The sequence below is a fragment of the Daldinia loculata genome, assembly GCF_022478755.1.
Source record: "Daldinia loculata strain CBS 113971 unplaced genomic scaffold F4817scaffold_2, whole genome shotgun sequence".
Taxonomy (NCBI): Eukaryota; Fungi; Ascomycota; class Sordariomycetes; order Xylariales; family Hypoxylaceae; genus Daldinia; species Daldinia loculata.
Window position 1 is genome coordinate 532,030 of NW_026054856.1, and position 16,407 is coordinate 548,436.

Below are 16,407 nucleotides of genomic sequence, written 5' to 3' on the forward strand. Positions count from 1 at the left end.
TTAGGAATCTCGGAATTCCGGGTTGTAAAGGTTGTAAAAGTTATAATAAACGACACGGACTCCCGATAACGGAGCGAGAATCAACTTCGGGCGCCATTATTCTCTATTAAAAGCCCCATACGACCTTGAACCCGACCGCACTAGCTGCATCTAACAATGGCGTAACGTTGGCGATAAGTTGCAAAGTGGAGAAATATGTTTATAATCTTCGTCTCGGGTGACAGGTGGTAGTTGTACAACCTGTTTTACGACCTATTTTCTAAACCGACACTATCCTCTTAAACCCTCCCAATACCTTAGGTACCTAAGGTAGGGATCTAAAATATTTAAGTATTCACACCAAGGCTAGTTAGAGTATATTCTTTGAGTAAATCAGACAAACGGATACCAAACTAGAGTGATCGGAAGAAGACAGAATTCATGGCGGCAGAGGAGAGTACCGCACATGGGGTAACCGTGCAAGATGCCGTTAAGCCGGAGCTTGTCGAGGGTATTGCCCATGAGAAACCCGTCGTTGGTATAGATGAGACAGAAGCACCAGTGACGGCAACAGCACTGGCTTCTAGGTTCCAACACCTCTCTCTGTCGGCGCAAACCATCCACGCCGATGACTTCCTCAACTCGCACCAGTCCGTCGCCCCGCCTATGCACGTCTCGACTACGTTCCGGTATAACGACGACCCGGACGAGCTTAAGCCTTGGACTAACATCAACGTACGCTCTCTTATTACTTACTACTCCTATTTACCCGTTCCTCAAGAGAATAGTAATCGAAGAAGAAAAACTAACAGACAAACTAGCCCAACAACCCCTACGACTCGCACGTCTACTCGCGCGACACCGCCCCCAACACCACCCGCCTCGAAGCCGTCCTAACATCCATCCTCCACGGCCCCGCACTAACCTACTCCTCCGGGCTCTCCGCCTTCCACGCACTCCTAGTCTTCCTCAACCCGCGCCGCGTCGCCATCACAGACGGCTACCACGGCTGCCACGGCGTCATCAAAGTCCTGTCCAAGCTCAGCGGCCTCCAAACCGTCTCCCTCGACGCCGACTTCGCAGACCTGCAGCCGGGCGACGTGGTGCACGTCGAGACGCCGCTGAACCCGACCGGCGAGGCTAGGGACCTGAGGTACTACGCCGACAAGGCCCACGAGAGGGGCTGTCTCTTATCCGTCGACGCTACGCTCGCCCCGCCGCCGCTGCAGGACCCGTTTGCCCTGGGCGCCGATGTCGTTATGCATAGCGGGACTAAGTATTTCGGCGGACACAGCGACATGCTCTGCGGCGTGTTGGCCGTGCACCCGCGGCACGCGACATCCTGGATCCCGCAGCTGCGCGAGGAGCGCCTGGTGCTCGGGTCCGTGATGGGTAGTTTCGAAGGGTGGCTCGGCGTGCGCAGTCTACGAACTCTAGAGCTGCGCGTGCGCAAGCAGAGCGTCGATGCGGAGAAACTAGTTTCGTGGCTCGCCGGCGAAGTCTCGAGAAAAGATAATAATAGCGTGGTGGGCGAGCTTGTCGCGCAGGTCAAGCACGCCAGTCTGCAAAAGGCAGAGTGGGAAAAGGGCTGGCTGAAGGAGCAGATGCCGGGCGGGTTTGGGCCCGTGTTCGCCGTGTACCTACGCGACGCGGACGACGCGCGACGGCTGCCGAGCAAGCTGGCGCTGTTCCACCACGCGACTAGCCTAGGCGGCGTCGAGTCGCTGATCGAGTGGCGGGCTATGACGGACGCGGGGGTCGATAAGAGGCTTTTGCGGTTTAGCATTGGGCTGGAGGGGTTTGAGGATCTGAGGGATGATTTGGTGCGAGGGTTTGAGGCGTTGAAGGCGGAGAGGGCGAAGAGGGATGTTGGTGCTAAGGTTGCTTCGTAAGATCTTGGAGATAGGTAACTATCCAAGTTAGAGGGAATGTTAGATTATCTACTGCTTCAAACTCTACAATATGAACTACGTTGCTTTAGAAGAACAAGAAATATATAAACAACCCTGTGTTGAAATACGCAAGCACATTCTCTGGTACACTTGGCTGACGTTGAAAAGGGGTGACCCCTGATATTAGGAAGACTACCTACTTCACAAGAATAGTGTAGACTTACGCGGGCTTATTAAGTATTAAGTAGGCTTCGAGTAGAACACATGGAATAAGTTAGGGCCAACAGGAGTTTTATACAGTTGCGATCAACTCACGATACAATATACTCTTAAGACGCCTACGTCCGAGTCTACTTCAGCAAAGGTAATATATCTATTCCAAGCCTCAGAGCTCACTATAATAACAACCTAACTCTTCGTTATTCATACCCTATTCCCTATTCTACAAGCTCCAAGTAATACCCTATTCCTTCTAAGCCAGACCAATAAGTCTTAATCCTGGCACCAGCTCTTCGTGGAGCGTCTAGTTCGTGAATAATAATTAGGTATATGTTTATATACGACGCCTCCTATGAGTATACACACTTGGGTCGGCCTTTCTTCCTGTATGTAGTTTTGTATGTAATGTAGACACGCCCTGTACGTCGGCTCGTACACCACTACCATTAATGTATAGAAAATGTCAGGCGGTCTTGTCTACCCTAACCTCAGGTAGCTTCTATTCTATTTTAGGATATGGCGCCGAGTAGCGCGGCGAAATGCCAGAGTGCCATTTTGAGATGAGGCAAGCTCTGTTGGATGTAGACGGAGAGTAATCATAGGACTTTGCCCTTTCCTCCCACGTCTATAATGGTATACACTCGCCGCCAACGACGATTCACTAGTTGTGCTGTTAATATCGTTTTCATTGCGAGAAGCTCAGCGTTGCCCCGTTATTTCGAGCATCTCCGTTAGGCTAACAACGCGGTACCCGTCTTTCTTCAGCTTCTTTAACACCTTCCGCAGCATAGGCGCCGTCCAGCCACGGCGATCATGGCACACGATCACAGCACCGGGGCGTACCATGCTCAGGATATGGCGCGCGTTGAGCCAGGACCAGCTTATCTGCGCATCGTGCGGGTACACGCTGCCAAGCACGATGCGATACCCGAGCTTGTCGACCAGTGCGCGCATGCGGTCGCTGAAGAAGCCCGATCCGGGCCGGAAGTACTGAGGCGGCATCTTGGGGTTCTCGACGCTATTAGCCGTCGCGTACGCAGCCCGGATACGCTCGCGCACCGTCTCGATCTGCGTCGTTAACTCCTCGTCCGACAGCGCGCGCGACGGCTCGTCGTGCATATCGTGGTTGCCTAGCTCGCTGCCGCTGCGCACGATGTCCGCCAACGTCTCCTCGCGGCCGGGCACCTGGCCGCCGATAACGAAGAAGGTAGCCGTGGCCTCGTGGCCGTTGAGCACGGCGAGGATTTCCTGCGTGTGCTCCGACGGGGCGTCATCGATGGTCAGGGCCACAACTTTCTGGTCCGTGGGAACCTCCCACAGCACGTCGGGCCATCGCCGCGCGAAGTACCGGATCAGGGCCCGCGGAGGCTTATAGACGACGTAGAAGGGCAGCAGAAACAGGCTTAGGATGACGATCAGGGAGACCAGGGTAGTCATCCTCCGGCGCCGGGCCCGCCGCCGTAGCTTGGAGGGCAGGCGGAAGACCGCGGGCAGGCGCAGCATTTGCTTTTAGGGGTGGATCAAGGAGGGTAGCATTCGATGATTGGGCGGGAATTGATATATTCAAGATGGCGGCTCGGGCATCGATTGGCGAGGACCTCGGCACGCAAGCGTCGTGCGACTACAACAACTACAAAAAAAACAAGTGCGACGGGGCTCGGGCTCGGGCTCGGACTTGCTCGTCATGCGTGTATTGTTAGACGAAGGGAGCATTTCCCAAAGGGGACGAAAAAAAGGTGTTTGTTTGTGCGAGACGAGGCAAGACAAGGTAGAGAGAGCCAAGAAAGGAAGGGGAAGGAGAAAAAAAAGGATGGAAGTACGTCAGTCGCTTTAGGGGCTTCAGGGGCTGATTTTAGTGGGTTGGTCAATCAATTAGCATCCCAGCGTAGCTAATTTTAGTGGTTGCATTGCACGCAGTAATGCCGTTCTCCACCGTGGGTATGTGAGTACGTATACTTGTTATACTTGAAATGAGATGCCATGTTAAATGTTCCATGTTAGATCTTTCCTATCCATACAAAAATATACGTAACCAAAGTTAATATACGCATGTGAATGTAGTATATTACATAAAGTCCAAGTTTAAGATTTACTTGACATAATGACTATGACGTAGGTAAATCGCTTAGTTGCATGTGGTATAATTTGGGATTTCAACATTCTTTGGTCCCATCCCGTCTTTTTATATCTACATACCTTGATACATATGAAACCGAGGATGAACTTGCTCCATTCTATGCTATGAGCCGCATAGATTCCCACCGGAGCCATTTCCGCAATTGTTTTACCCGTGACGAAGCCACGGTCGCGACCATGGTTGTGACTTAATCTACCTATTGTTATAGCATCTTGAAACGATTCAATTAAGGTCGAACCGCTGTGTGTCATGACGTTCTTTTTCGGAATTGGGAAGGCATATGGTTTTTATATCCCTAAATTGTATGAGCTGCAGAGACCCAGCGGCAGAGACCAAGCCACGTTAAGATCGTCGTGTCTTAGCAGTATCTTGTTACCTACTATGTATGTATGTATGTAGCTATTTTCGGAGCCGAAGACGACAATACTCATGACTATGTATCTTGGGTTAAGATAGACCAAGACTCTAGACTACTAACATGGGTCTTTTGACCGACAGCTGGGGGCCGATCTGCTGAGATAAGGTTCTGATGTCTAATGTCTTAGACCATCCGTCATGTTATCCTTTACCTGACTTAGTGAGCGCTTATACACATCTATCTAATTTTCTTACCTACCTACACTGCTAGTCCGGATCACCGGACACAGCTGCTCGTTATGTCTCTGGCCATGCGGGTCATGTTCGCACGTGTGCATACATATCTCCATATCTCGGCCGTATTCCTCTGAGACCTGCTTGAATGATACAAACGCCGATACTAGGTATACCACAAGAAGGAGGAGAGTCTTATCGTGAACTAGTCCAGAGGGCGACATCCAATGGGGGGCTGCTCTCAACTGTGTATCAAGAAAGCTATTGTGCGGGGAATGTATCATGCCACTGTATACATAGAGGGTCACCTCTACCATATGTAACATACCGTGCAGAGATAGCTCCAAGAATGATGCGTGTGATAGATAGTGTTATGAGGATATTCGATTCTCTCTGTAGACATCGTAATGCCATCAAGTGTAGATTAGCCTAACCACCAACAGACTGCTCTGGAACATGCCGCGTTATTATACTAATATAGAATACTTCGAAATTTCCAACACTCTGATTATAGCTTTAACCGTGTGGCCTTTGCCCTTTCAACACCAACGAGTAGGATCAATTTATTTCCTAGGTCGATATAATACAAATCAAGTCGGTTTATAACTTACGAATGACTAGTGGTATCCAGAAATCTTTTGGATAAAATGATTATAGATTCATGCGCATGTAATGTTCAGTTCATCGCTTGACACTACGTAAATGTAATTCATTAATAAACGGGCGTATGTCCACATCAATTCTTAACACTGCTTGAGCCTTGGTAAGAGGCGCTTCATAAACAATATATTCCACCTCCACCCATCAAGCTTGACGAATAACAGAAGAAATGACCGGGTATAGGTCTAGTGCTAAGTGTCTGGGTATTAAAACCACAAATTTCAACCCTGTCTCGAACGCCTTGGTCCCTTCTTCGAACCTTGCCCAGCGCGCGATTATCAGCCCAAACTCCACAACTTAATCCGTAAATCTGATCGCTAGGTCCCCATATGCCGACACCTTTTTGTTAGGTAGGTTTGTGCGCAGACTCGTAGTCGACTGTCCAAATATATACATTGAAATGCCGCATGTAATGCTACCCCCGAAGCCCCGGCAGTGAGATTCGGGCGGAACGTAAATTGTACCGGTTTAAATCCATGCCTGCGCTATCTCGGCCGGTTCGGGTTTGAAGAAGGTCGCGAAGAGTCCTTGAACCTCGGCCAAGTAATCCTCGGGTCGGAAACTGCAAAGGCCTCGGGCAAGAAGCTCCTGTTCCTCCTCATCGATAACTTGCATCTTGTCCTTAACACCTAGCTCCTCTGCGAGTTCTGACACCTGCGCTAGTTCTTTACCAAAAGGGTGCTGGGCCTCGGAATAGTCTCGGCGGAAAGTCGGACGAGCCGGAGGTGGTGATGTGACTACGGGAGGCATAGGGGGCACCGTAGCTGAAATTACAGATGGTTTGCGCGAGAAAGAACCGTATGAGACAGAAGTAGCTGCCGTCGAGGTTGATGACGAGCGAGAAAGCGAAAAGCTTGCTTTCGTGGAAACCGACTTTCCGGATTGGTTGGATAGGCGCGCAAACTTGTTTGCTAAGTTATCGATTGATGCCTTCTTAGTGTGTGATGGCGATCGCTTTGGGATACTTGGCGCCTCGTTGGTATTCGAAGGCGTCTTGGGCTGGCCTGGGGCGACGAAATAACACGAAAGATGATTGTGCTCTGGCGTGACAGATCGATCTGCTGTTGGGATGTCAGGGCTCGTCGGCGGTGATGATGAGCTAGTACGAGGACTATCAGAAGAAGAAGAAGAGTCGGATTTGCTAGACCCAGTTGGTGAGGTTTCTGATAGAGGATATAAATCCGGTGCGTTGTATGCGAGCATATTAGTTGTGTGGGTAAGGGCCATAGGACCAGATATCTTATTGCGAATTGCCGCAGAGTTATTCCTAGCGGTCGTATTGCTCCGTTGCGGCAATATTCCCAGATCCTGCGAGGACTGCTTTCGCCTCGTCGTAAAGGCGCGCGCAAGAGACATATTGGCTGACGGTTTCAAGAGCCTCTTGGTGATGAAAAAGAATTAAGGACTAGTTGCTCTACCCTGGAAGACTTCCAGAATATGAGTCGAAACACAGGAGGAGGCTAGGTATAGCGTTGGATTTATGTCGTGCCACCTAGACGCGGGAATCCAGCTTGAAAGATACCCTTAACGTAAGTTGGTAATCGGACCTGTAAATATCGCACCCTATAAACTTTCTCCGGCCTGCGCCAATACACTTCGAAGGCCAAGTTTTCTTCACGGAGAGGCGATAGGGTATGTGCGACACCTAAAACCTAGAGTTGATATTGGTAAAAGTCGGGTAATGTGACAACCCTAAGTTGAGTGAAAAGGATATAGTGACAGTAAGTACACTACGACCTGTTTCCGGCCGGTGATGGATACCACTTCTGGACGCGCTTAAGGGACGCCTGTGCAGGAGACGATGTTACCCTAATTAGGCAGGTGGACAATGTGGTTGGGTCCTGGCGAAACAACCTGATGTGATCCTATGAGATCGCGGGGTCTTCCCTCTGAGACTAGGTGTATCGTTACGTTGAATGACCAACGAGTCTAAGTCTCCAAGATGACCAAATCGAGTAGTTGCGAATGTAAGGTTGCCGTTGCGGAGAACACTTAGCCGTTTAGTTTGCAGAAGTGCAAGATGCGCTAGTCGCAGGGGAAGACACTGAGGCGTAGAGATTCTCGGAGTTCCTAGTTGACGCCTCTTCGGAATCCCTAAATCCCTATATGAAAGCCGAGAGCCGAGGCGAATAGGGTCACCTAAATTTGCTGTAGTCACCACACAAAAGTGAAATGTGTGTAACAATCGTAGTCGAACCTGTCCAAGGTTTATCGAAGTATGATATCAAACTCTCACGAGTTCCCTTATATTGGTAGCATGTGGATCTCTTTGTCTTGGTGGTTGTGTATATTCACACAAGATTTGTCGCCAACTCCGAAATAGCTGGCTGACAATTTGAAAGGAGAGCAGGTTAGGTAGTTTTCAAATGATGTCCAACAGCCTTTTGGAAGGGTTGGTCAAAAAAGGGTTTGTATGTACTAGAACGAAACAGTGAAACAACCAGGTTCCTAATAAGATCAAGGATTTAGACAATAAGTCGTCGTAATACCTTGGAAGTGTAAAAGGAAGGACAATATTTTCGAAGCCTCAAGAGACTTGTTAATTCGTGACCGGCGACGAGTCTTGGATGAGGATCCGTAGAGAAGAGGAATGAATGAATAGGAAGAATAATGCCAACAAGACGGGCAAGTGGTTAGAATGAGTGGAAAGTGAAGGAGTGCATGCACTTGGGATGAAAAGGAACCGCGACAATAATACTAATAAAGCGCACCCAGGGGGGGTTCGTGGTCCGGACTGGGGGAGAAGAGAAAGAAAAAAAAGAAAGCCACGGGGAAAAGAAGCCCTAGACAGGCCTATATCCCATCTTAAGTCTCCACATGCAGGGAATCTGGGAACTTAGGGCGAAAGTATTAGTGAGGTTTCAGGTACTAAAAGAGTCTTTGTATTTCAATACAAATTCTAATAAACTTTACTTGTAATCGGTGTATTAGTTACTAATTTACCAATACCCTCGCATGTTCTTTCTTCTTATGCTTGTTAAGGCATTGACAACCCACACGGGCTTAATATACATAGTACACTTACACGCACCAGCTTGACTTCTTTTCCCAGTAAGCATCTTCAACTTCTTTGATCCTCAACCATTTCTATGTCCACTTCCAAGTCATAAATCATACCCCCTTTCTTTGTTTGCTTTACTTGCGCATCCTCCCTCACTATTTTCCTAGTAGACTCTCTAACACATCCAGGCTAAAGAAAGGCTTGATCGATCGACAGTGTCACTAAAAGACTTCCTCTAATGATTTTTGGTGCTTCCACTTGCAAGTTGGCGCAGGACGGGAACCCCAGTTAGGCGAATCTCATGACAGGGACTGCAGATTGGCTGACTCAATCGTTGCCCCTGGTCCCTAAAAAGCTCGGCAGGCGGCGCGTTAGCGAATCAGGTCTCGAATTCTCCAGAGGTTCTCTTTAGCGGTTCGCTTCTTGATTCTCATTAGTTAGGCATCCCGGCCAATGTCTCCCGACTACCACCACCCAACGCCACGTCGAGCAAAGATTATCAGCCACTAAATGCAGGTACCAGTTCGAGACCAACCAGTAGGATGAAGGCAAACATGAGAGTTCAAAGAACCCTCGAATCATCCTTTGAGCCGTCGTCAATGCTACACAATGACATACATTATCCTATTCTTTCTTTTTTACTGCACAACTCATCCCGTTCCTGCAGCATAAGATTGCACCGTTACGTGGCCGTTCTTTTGACGACGCCTATGCTCTTAGATCACATATATCACAAAGTCAGACACAGAATCGCGCATAGGTACGCACAAAGGGCCTCATTTTCATTGTTCAATGCGATTTCACAAAATGTCTAACCGTGTAATTTACCGTGCCCATGTCACAGGACTTGCACCCCTCCCGTGGTGGACATGGATCCGATCAATCATCGTTGATCCACCGAGCAAATCGATGGGAGTGGACATCCCCTGACCATCCTTGCCTTGCCTTAAACTCTTCAAATTGATTGCGTGGCTTAACTGGGCGTCCGAAAAAAGACTTTCCCCCTTCAGGAAGAGGGCAGGAGGGTAAGAGAACAAAAAGAGGAAACAAACTTGATCGGGTGCGAGCAGGGGTTTCTGCAGTTTGAAACTGACGAAGCCATGCAAGGCGTTAATTGCGGAGAAAACCTCATTGGATGCTTGTTCTCATTCGCCATTGGCTACGGCTGCTCGAGTGTTTCATCTTCAGGCCCTCTCCTCCAAACCTCTTCTGATCTTATCTAATTTTGTCGCCGAGAGAGCGGTTCCAAGAGACGATATCGTCGTCATCATCATCTAAGCGCGAGGTCGTCAGGTGCAAAAGCTGAATCGGACTCAGCCTTAGACGAGTCAAGCGCCTCTTTTATTAAGATGTTGGTAGCAGAGCCGGCCGTTTCGGCATCCCCGTGCGAAATGGTTCAATATTTATCCCTGCATAGTACCTATGTAGAAAGGTGAGGGAGCCCGAGCTCTAGTGTTCTGATCTAACAGCAAACATTACTTGCATAACGTTACCGTATCTATGTACACTGTTCCTCTGTTTCGCATTGCTTTTCACGCCTCACCTTTAATAAGCAATAGGGGCAGTCACACATGTCACATGCTAAGCCATCCACTAGAGTGTTAACCGCCTTCGAAAATTCCATGGTTGAAGCTATTCAGGTTACAGTTTTATATATCAAGTTGATTGCCTATGTAGGTAGGTTCATGATCTACAAGCTTGATCTCTATGTAGACCTATTTCCATCCCATAAAGGTGATATGAAGGATCCAGATGTTCGGATTCTGATCATGACGCACGGACACTTACACTACCTAACTTGAGTTGATATGGATTGACAAGATCTCAAAACAATGGTGATCAATTAACATCTGGTCCAGCTTTCCGATGTAACTGGAACTGCGTGTGATCGATACACGGATCTTATGACCTCTCAACATAAATATGCGGCTTAATGTCTTCAATGACTACCTAACATATGTAGTCGCGTATGTAGGTACAACAGGAAGCGAAGCATATGGAGTAACCTAAGTGGCTATCAAGATCTAGCCGAGACCAGATTATCACTCATTCCTTCTCGTTTCAGCCGTCGGCCGATTCAAATATAAATAAATCGCCCTGCCCTGTTAGGCCATGCGAACTCTTGAAACCAGAAACGAACTTTGGGTCGTGCGACGACGGAATTAGCCTGGCTACATTGTTCATTGTTGTACCAAAATGCATCTACCCGTGAAACATCACGGCCCAGACTCGATGGGCCGTATCTAATCCTCATCCATGGATTCGGGCTCGCCGTTTTCGTCCTCACCTCCCTCGCTATCTGAAGAGCTCTCGTCCTCTTCGACACCGATGAGCCTCTCCCTGATCTCCCCATCTGACTTGTTTGAGATCTTGTGTGCGAATGCCTGTCGTACAGCTCCGTTTGTACTGGTGTCCCACACGTGCATTGTTCCTTTGCTTCCTGCCACGGCAAGACGGAAAGCCACCTCGGCGTCGGGGGCAAAGTTTGTCGAAAATACCCTGCCGACGTCTAGGTTACGGGCCACGACCATGGCAGGCCCTGTTGGCTGGATGTTCCAGAGCTTGACAGTCTTGTCAGTTGAGCCGGTAGCCATGAATCCCGGTATGTGCGCGTTGATGTCGAAAGATGACAAGGACTCGTCGTGGGCATGCAACGTCCACACCGGCTTGCTAGCGGAAGGATTTGGCGGCGCGTTCCGGATGTCGTGGTAATGTACAATTCCGTTCTCGGTAGAGACGAAGAAGAAGTTGGGGTCGTGGGGATCCCACCTAACGTTCTCGACGTCACTCTCTACGCCCCATCGCGGAGCCTTGGCCTCGGGGGCTCGCATGTCGGCTGCAACAATAGTTCGGTCGTAGCTTCCACTCAACAGCACCGTAGACTCGACAGAATGCCATGCCAGCGAGCAAACTTTGTCTGTGTGATATGAGTAGGACTTGGCGCACTTTGTCGTATACAAATCCCACAGCTTTACAGTTTTGTCTGCCGAAGCAGAAGCCAAAAGATTTCGGTGTTTCCTGTTGGCGGCAAGAGACAAAACTGCATCGACGTGGTACTCATCGTTAGCCTTCTTCGATTTCTTCTTTTTCTTTTTCTTCTTTTCCTCTTCTTGCGGATTGCTCCCTTGGCCTAAAATCGCATTGGGGTACATGCAATCTATGGTATCCAGATCCCAGACTTCGATATCGGGATCCATCGTCCCTATGGCGACAAAGTTGGCTACGGAATCTTTATCCACGCTGTTTTTCGATACGGGGATGTCCAACCACTCCACGCAGAGAGGTATCGCAGGAAGCATGATGTCGTGGTGTACGTAGAGGTTGTCGGCTTCGTCTTCGTATACGTAGACCTCGAGATGCGCAAGCTCATCTTCAACCTTTGCGGCTAGTAGTAGGTTGTCTGTGGCTAGAATTTGTAGCTCTTCTCTATCTTCGTCATCCTCGTCTTGGCCGTCGGGTATTGTGATGTAGGGGTCGTCTTTATTGGATTCGTAGTATGCCAGAGACTTGATGTTTCCAAACATGTCCATTCGCTGGCCTTCAGCCTCCTCCTCGTCATCGTCATAGTGCTCTAAGTCGTACTCCTTAAGGTCCGCGTCGTCTATGTCAATGCTTTAGACAGGATTAGTAGCTAGTTATGCATAATGCAAGAGTAGACCTACTCCTCTGCCTCTGCCTCTTCATTTTGCGCTGGGGATTTGTGATCTGACCCGTTCGCATTTTTTTCGTCGTCATTGTCGTCGCTTGCTCCATTTTCCTCTTCTTGCGCTTCCTCTAGATCCTCCTTCGCATCGTCTAATTGTAGCTTAGCTAGGTTGGCTATCCTGTCGAATTCGGCCTCGTCGAAGTCGTACTTGGCAGGGAACGGCGCCGCAAAGCCACGCCGTACCCAAGTAGACGTCGTAATCATAGACGACATGATTGATTGCTGGCGACTCGATTCGCCTAAGAAAATAATCCTAACAGATAGGTCAATACGGCGCAAGAATTCTAAAAAGAGCCCCGCGAACTTTTGATTTTACAAAAATTCGAGATAAAATTTTAGCGGGGCAGCTGCTGATAAAAGATCGATAAGGAAATTTAGCGTAGCTTAGCGGTTAGCGCCAAGAATGCCGAGCCCATCTTTACTTTACCTTTTGTTTTCCTTTCGCGACTCAATTAAACGATTTACTTACACCGCTCGAGACTATCTCGGCCTACCAACTTATTCTATAGAAAATACCCTCGGGATGGATAGGGAGGACGGGAATTTTAGCCCCAAGAGGCGTAAAATAGATTTTAATCCCCTGCGTTCCGATGACCGCTATACATCTCTTCCAAATCGGAGCCACTCATCTCGACCACACAACCGCTTCCAACATGGCTCCAGCTCGCGCGCTTCCACACCTCGCGCGCAATCCAACTACGCCTCAACCCCAAAACAACAAGAGTTCGACGGTCCAGAACCTCTAGTAAGCGCAGATGAACAGAATGCCCTTGATCGCGACTGGTATACCGGTGACGAGACTGGTGGACATACCTTTGGCGATGACTCCCATAACCCGTTTGGGTCGTACGATACTTCATGGGTCGAGCAGCAACAGCGGGAGGCTGAGTTAGTCGAGAAGAAATCCGGACGACATATGAATGCGCGCCAACTGCAGAGGCAAAAGGACAACGATGCCTGGGAGACTAATCGTATGCTTACTTCCGGTGTCGCCCAACGACGTGCATTGGGGGATGACTTCGAAGACGATGACGAGGGAACTCGCGTTCACTTACTAATTCACGACCTCAAACCGCCATTTTTAGATGGACGGACTGTGTTTACCAAGCAGTTGGAGCCGGTTCCGGCTGTTAGGGATTATCAGAGCGACATGGCTGTATTCAGTCGCAAAGGGAGCCGCGTGGTGAGGGAAAGGAGGCAGCAAAGGGAACGTCAGCGTCATGCCAAAGAGGCTACTAACATGGCCGGTACTGCTCTTGGAAATGTCTTGGGCGTGAAAGAAGATGAGGGGGATAGCGCCTTACCGATAGCAACAGAAGAAGACGCACCGAAGTCCGGGGAGAACAAGTTCAGCGAGCACATGAAAAAGAACGAGGGCGCAAGCGCATTCAGTCAGAGTAAAACATTGAGGGAGCAGAGAGAGTTCCTACCCGCCTTTGCAGTCCGGGAAGATTTACTGAGGGTGATTCGAGACAACCAAGTTGTTATAGTAGTTGGCGAGACAGGTTCAGGAAAAACGACACAGCTTACACAGTTTTTATACGAAGACGGGTACGGGAAATCAGGCATGATAGGGTGCACTCAACCTCGACGAGTGGCGGCGATGAGTGTAGCGAAGCGTGTGGCCGAGGAGATGGAAGTTAAGTTGGGTAGTACGGTTGGCTATGCTATTCGATTCGAAGACTGTACTAGTAAAGACACCGTCATCAAGTATATGACCGACGGTGTTTTACTACGAGAATCTCTTAACGAGAGAGACCTGGACCGTTACTCGTGCGTAATTATGGACGAAGCTCACGAGCGCGCGCTCAATACGGATGTGTTAATGGGGCTTTTCAATAAGATCTTACAACGCCGAAGAGATCTCAAATTAATCGTTACGTCCGCCACCATGAATTCGAAACGGTTCTCGGATTTCTTCGGTGGTGCTCCTGAGTTCACCATTCCGGGTCGAACTTTTCCTGTCGATATTATGTTCCACCGGTCGCCGGTCGAAGATTACGTCGATCAAGCGGTTCAGCAAGTGCTTGCGATTCACGTATCAATGGGTGCCGGTGACATTTTAGTGTTCATGACTGGACAGGAAGACATCGAGTGTACCTGCGAACTAGTGCGAGAACGCTTAGACGCCCTTAACGATCCACCAGAGCTCAGCATCCTTCCGATTTACAGTCAGATGCCAGCAGATCTCCAAGCCAAGATTTTCGACCGGGCACCTCCTGGAGTACGGAAATGTATTGTGGCTACTAATATCGCAGAAACTAGTTTGACGGTCGACGGTATTATGTACGTGGTGGACGCGGGATATTCCAAGCTAAAGGTGTACAACCCTCGGATGGGTATGGACACGCTCCAGATTACACCAATATCGCAAGCGAATGCAGGCCAACGTGCAGGTCGCGCCGGTCGAACAGGACCTGGTAAAGCGTTCCGCTTGTATACCGAGAAGGCGTTCAAGGACGAACTTTATATTCAAACGATACCCGAAATTCAAAGGACCAACCTCAGCAATACGGTGCTGCTATTGAAATCATTGGGCGTTCGGGATTTGCTGGACTTTGATTTTATGGATCCGCCACCGCAGGATACCATCACCACCTCCCTTTTCGACCTCTGGGCTTTGGGTGCGTTGGATAACCTCGGAGAGCTGACGGATCTCGGTTCTAAGATGAATGCTTTTCCTATGGACCCATCTCTGGCAAAGCTACTCATCATGTCTGAAGAGTATGGCTGTAGCGAGGAAATGGTTACCATCGTCTCCATGCTCTCCGTCCCTAACGTCTTCTACCGCCCGAAAGAACGACAAGAAGAGTCTGATGCAGCGCGCGAGAAATTCTTCGTGCCCGAGTCCGATCATCTAACCTACCTCCACGTGTATTCACAATGGAAGACCAATGGCTATTCGGATGGTTGGTGTACACGCCACTTTCTGCACCCAAAGTCTCTGCGTAGGGCAAAGGAAATCCGAGACCAACTTCTTGATATCATGAAGATGCAAAAGATGCAGATGATCAGCTGCGGTACTGATTGGGATATCATTCGTAAGTGTATCTGCTCTGGTTACTACCATCAGGCGGCCAAAGTCAAGGGTATAGGGGAGTATATCAATCTACGCACATCAGTTACAGTACAGCTCCATCCCACAAGCGCCTTATACGGTCTCGGCTTTCTTCCCGACTACGTAATCTACCACGAGCTTATCCTCACCTCAAAAGAGTATATGTCAACAGTGACGTCCGTCGATCCCCATTGGCTTGCGGAGCTGGGTGGTGTTTTCTACTCGGTAAAAGAGAAGGGATACTCGGCCCGAGAAAAGCGAATTACAGAGACCGAGTTCAACCGCAAGATGGAGATCGAGGCGAAGATGGCAGAAGATAAGCAGAGATATGAAGAACAGAAGAAACTGGAAGAGGAAAGGGCAGCTAAAAAGCCCGCAGCCAACAAGGAAGCTAAGAAGATTATTACGTCTGGCGCAGTGAAGAAACCTGTGGCCAAGAGGAAAGGTAGGGGCTTCTAGAAGTTTGTTGACGATGCTTGGAATATTACGATATCTAGATAAATAGCAGTAGGCTATTCGGTTTTACGACTCATTTGAATATAATTTATTACTTATTACTAGCTCTCCGCCCTATCTTCGTACCTCGAAATGTGCCTCCCCTTCCTGTACATCTCGGGGTTCCTTGTCTAACTTGACAACGTGGGCATGCTTTGGGCCTTTATCGAGCTCCTTTAAGAATAATGCGATAGAATCCTCGTGTCCTTGGGCCTCGCCCTCGACCTGAAGATACGAGTGAGTTGACATTTCAACTTAATATATAATTATAGCAATAGAAGGCTAGTAATTGCTCACCTTCCCATGTTCTGTATTTCGACACCATCCAGTAATACTATGTTCTGCTGCTTTCTTCTGCGCGAAATAACGGTAGCTCACGCCTATCGCACTGTGACGTCAGTCTTCTAATCTACTGATAGGTGGAGTCCGTACCTTGAACTCGGCCGTGGGCGAGAAAGTAGACCTGAGATGTTGATTAGTTACGGACTCAATATTAGCTATATGTAAAGTAATATATCACTTGCTCTTTGTCTCATTTTGAAGCTTCAATTGCAGTGTAGTAGATCGTATGCACAGTGGTAGATAACAGTTCATACATGTATGCAGGGTAGCTTCGACAGGTCCATGTACAATGACGACGGAGACCCTTTATCGAGACGGTATTACGAA

The 16,407-nt window shown here is 48.9% G+C and overlaps 6 protein-coding genes across 6 annotated transcripts; 2 read left to right on the forward strand and 4 right to left on the reverse strand.

Annotated features, from left to right (window-relative positions):
• Window positions 1-420: 420 nt before the first annotated feature.
• F4817DRAFT_311407 (cystathionine gamma-synthase) lies at window positions 421-1,871 on the forward strand (the record flags this gene model as incomplete). The annotated part of the gene is made up of 2 exons (XM_049299993.1): window positions 421-714; window positions 801-1,871. The coding sequence occupies 2 exons, from the start codon at window positions 421-423 to the stop codon at window positions 1,869-1,871; spliced, it is 1,365 nt and encodes a 454-aa protein (XP_049163535.1).
• Window positions 1,872-2,230: 359 nt separating this feature from the next.
• F4817DRAFT_323672 (carbohydrate esterase family 4 protein) lies at window positions 2,231-4,221 on the reverse strand. The gene has a single exon (XM_049301539.1). It carries the CDS (start codon window positions 3,591-3,593, stop codon window positions 2,790-2,792), a length of 804 nt encoding a protein of 267 aa, XP_049163536.1. The 5' UTR covers window positions 3,594-4,221; the 3' UTR covers window positions 2,231-2,789.
• A 1,225-nt stretch (window positions 4,222-5,446) lies between these two features.
• On the reverse strand, window positions 5,447-7,492 carry F4817DRAFT_81870 (uncharacterized protein). Its single transcript, XM_049307922.1, has one exon. The coding sequence runs from the start codon at window positions 6,832-6,834 to the stop codon at window positions 5,947-5,949; it is 888 nt and encodes a 295-aa protein (XP_049163537.1). The 5' UTR covers window positions 6,835-7,492; the 3' UTR covers window positions 5,447-5,946.
• A 3,009-nt stretch (window positions 7,493-10,501) lies between these two features.
• On the reverse strand, window positions 10,502-12,502 carry F4817DRAFT_81880 (WD40 repeat-like protein). Its single transcript, XM_049307923.1, has 2 exons — window positions 12,142-12,502; window positions 10,502-12,091 (listed from the first exon to the last, which is right to left on the reverse strand). Exons 1-2 carry the CDS (start codon window positions 12,396-12,398, stop codon window positions 10,723-10,725), a joined length of 1,626 nt encoding a protein of 541 aa, XP_049163538.1. The 5' UTR covers window positions 12,399-12,502; the 3' UTR covers window positions 10,502-10,722.
• Window positions 12,503-12,596: 94 nt separating this feature from the next.
• Window positions 12,597-15,770, forward strand: F4817DRAFT_323678 (P-loop containing nucleoside triphosphate hydrolase protein). Its single transcript, XM_049301540.1, has one exon. The coding sequence runs from the start codon at window positions 12,709-12,711 to the stop codon at window positions 15,700-15,702; it is 2,994 nt and encodes a 997-aa protein (XP_049163539.1). The 5' UTR covers window positions 12,597-12,708; the 3' UTR covers window positions 15,703-15,770.
• F4817DRAFT_323679 (Acylphosphatase) lies at window positions 15,771-16,405 on the reverse strand. The gene is made up of 4 exons (XM_049301541.1): window positions 16,263-16,405; window positions 16,171-16,201; window positions 16,036-16,118; window positions 15,771-15,963 (listed from the first exon to the last, which is right to left on the reverse strand). Exons 1-4 carry the CDS (start codon window positions 16,272-16,274, stop codon window positions 15,814-15,816), a joined length of 276 nt encoding a protein of 91 aa, XP_049163540.1. The 5' UTR covers window positions 16,275-16,405; the 3' UTR covers window positions 15,771-15,813.
• Between the last annotated feature and the right edge of the window lie 2 nt (window positions 16,406-16,407).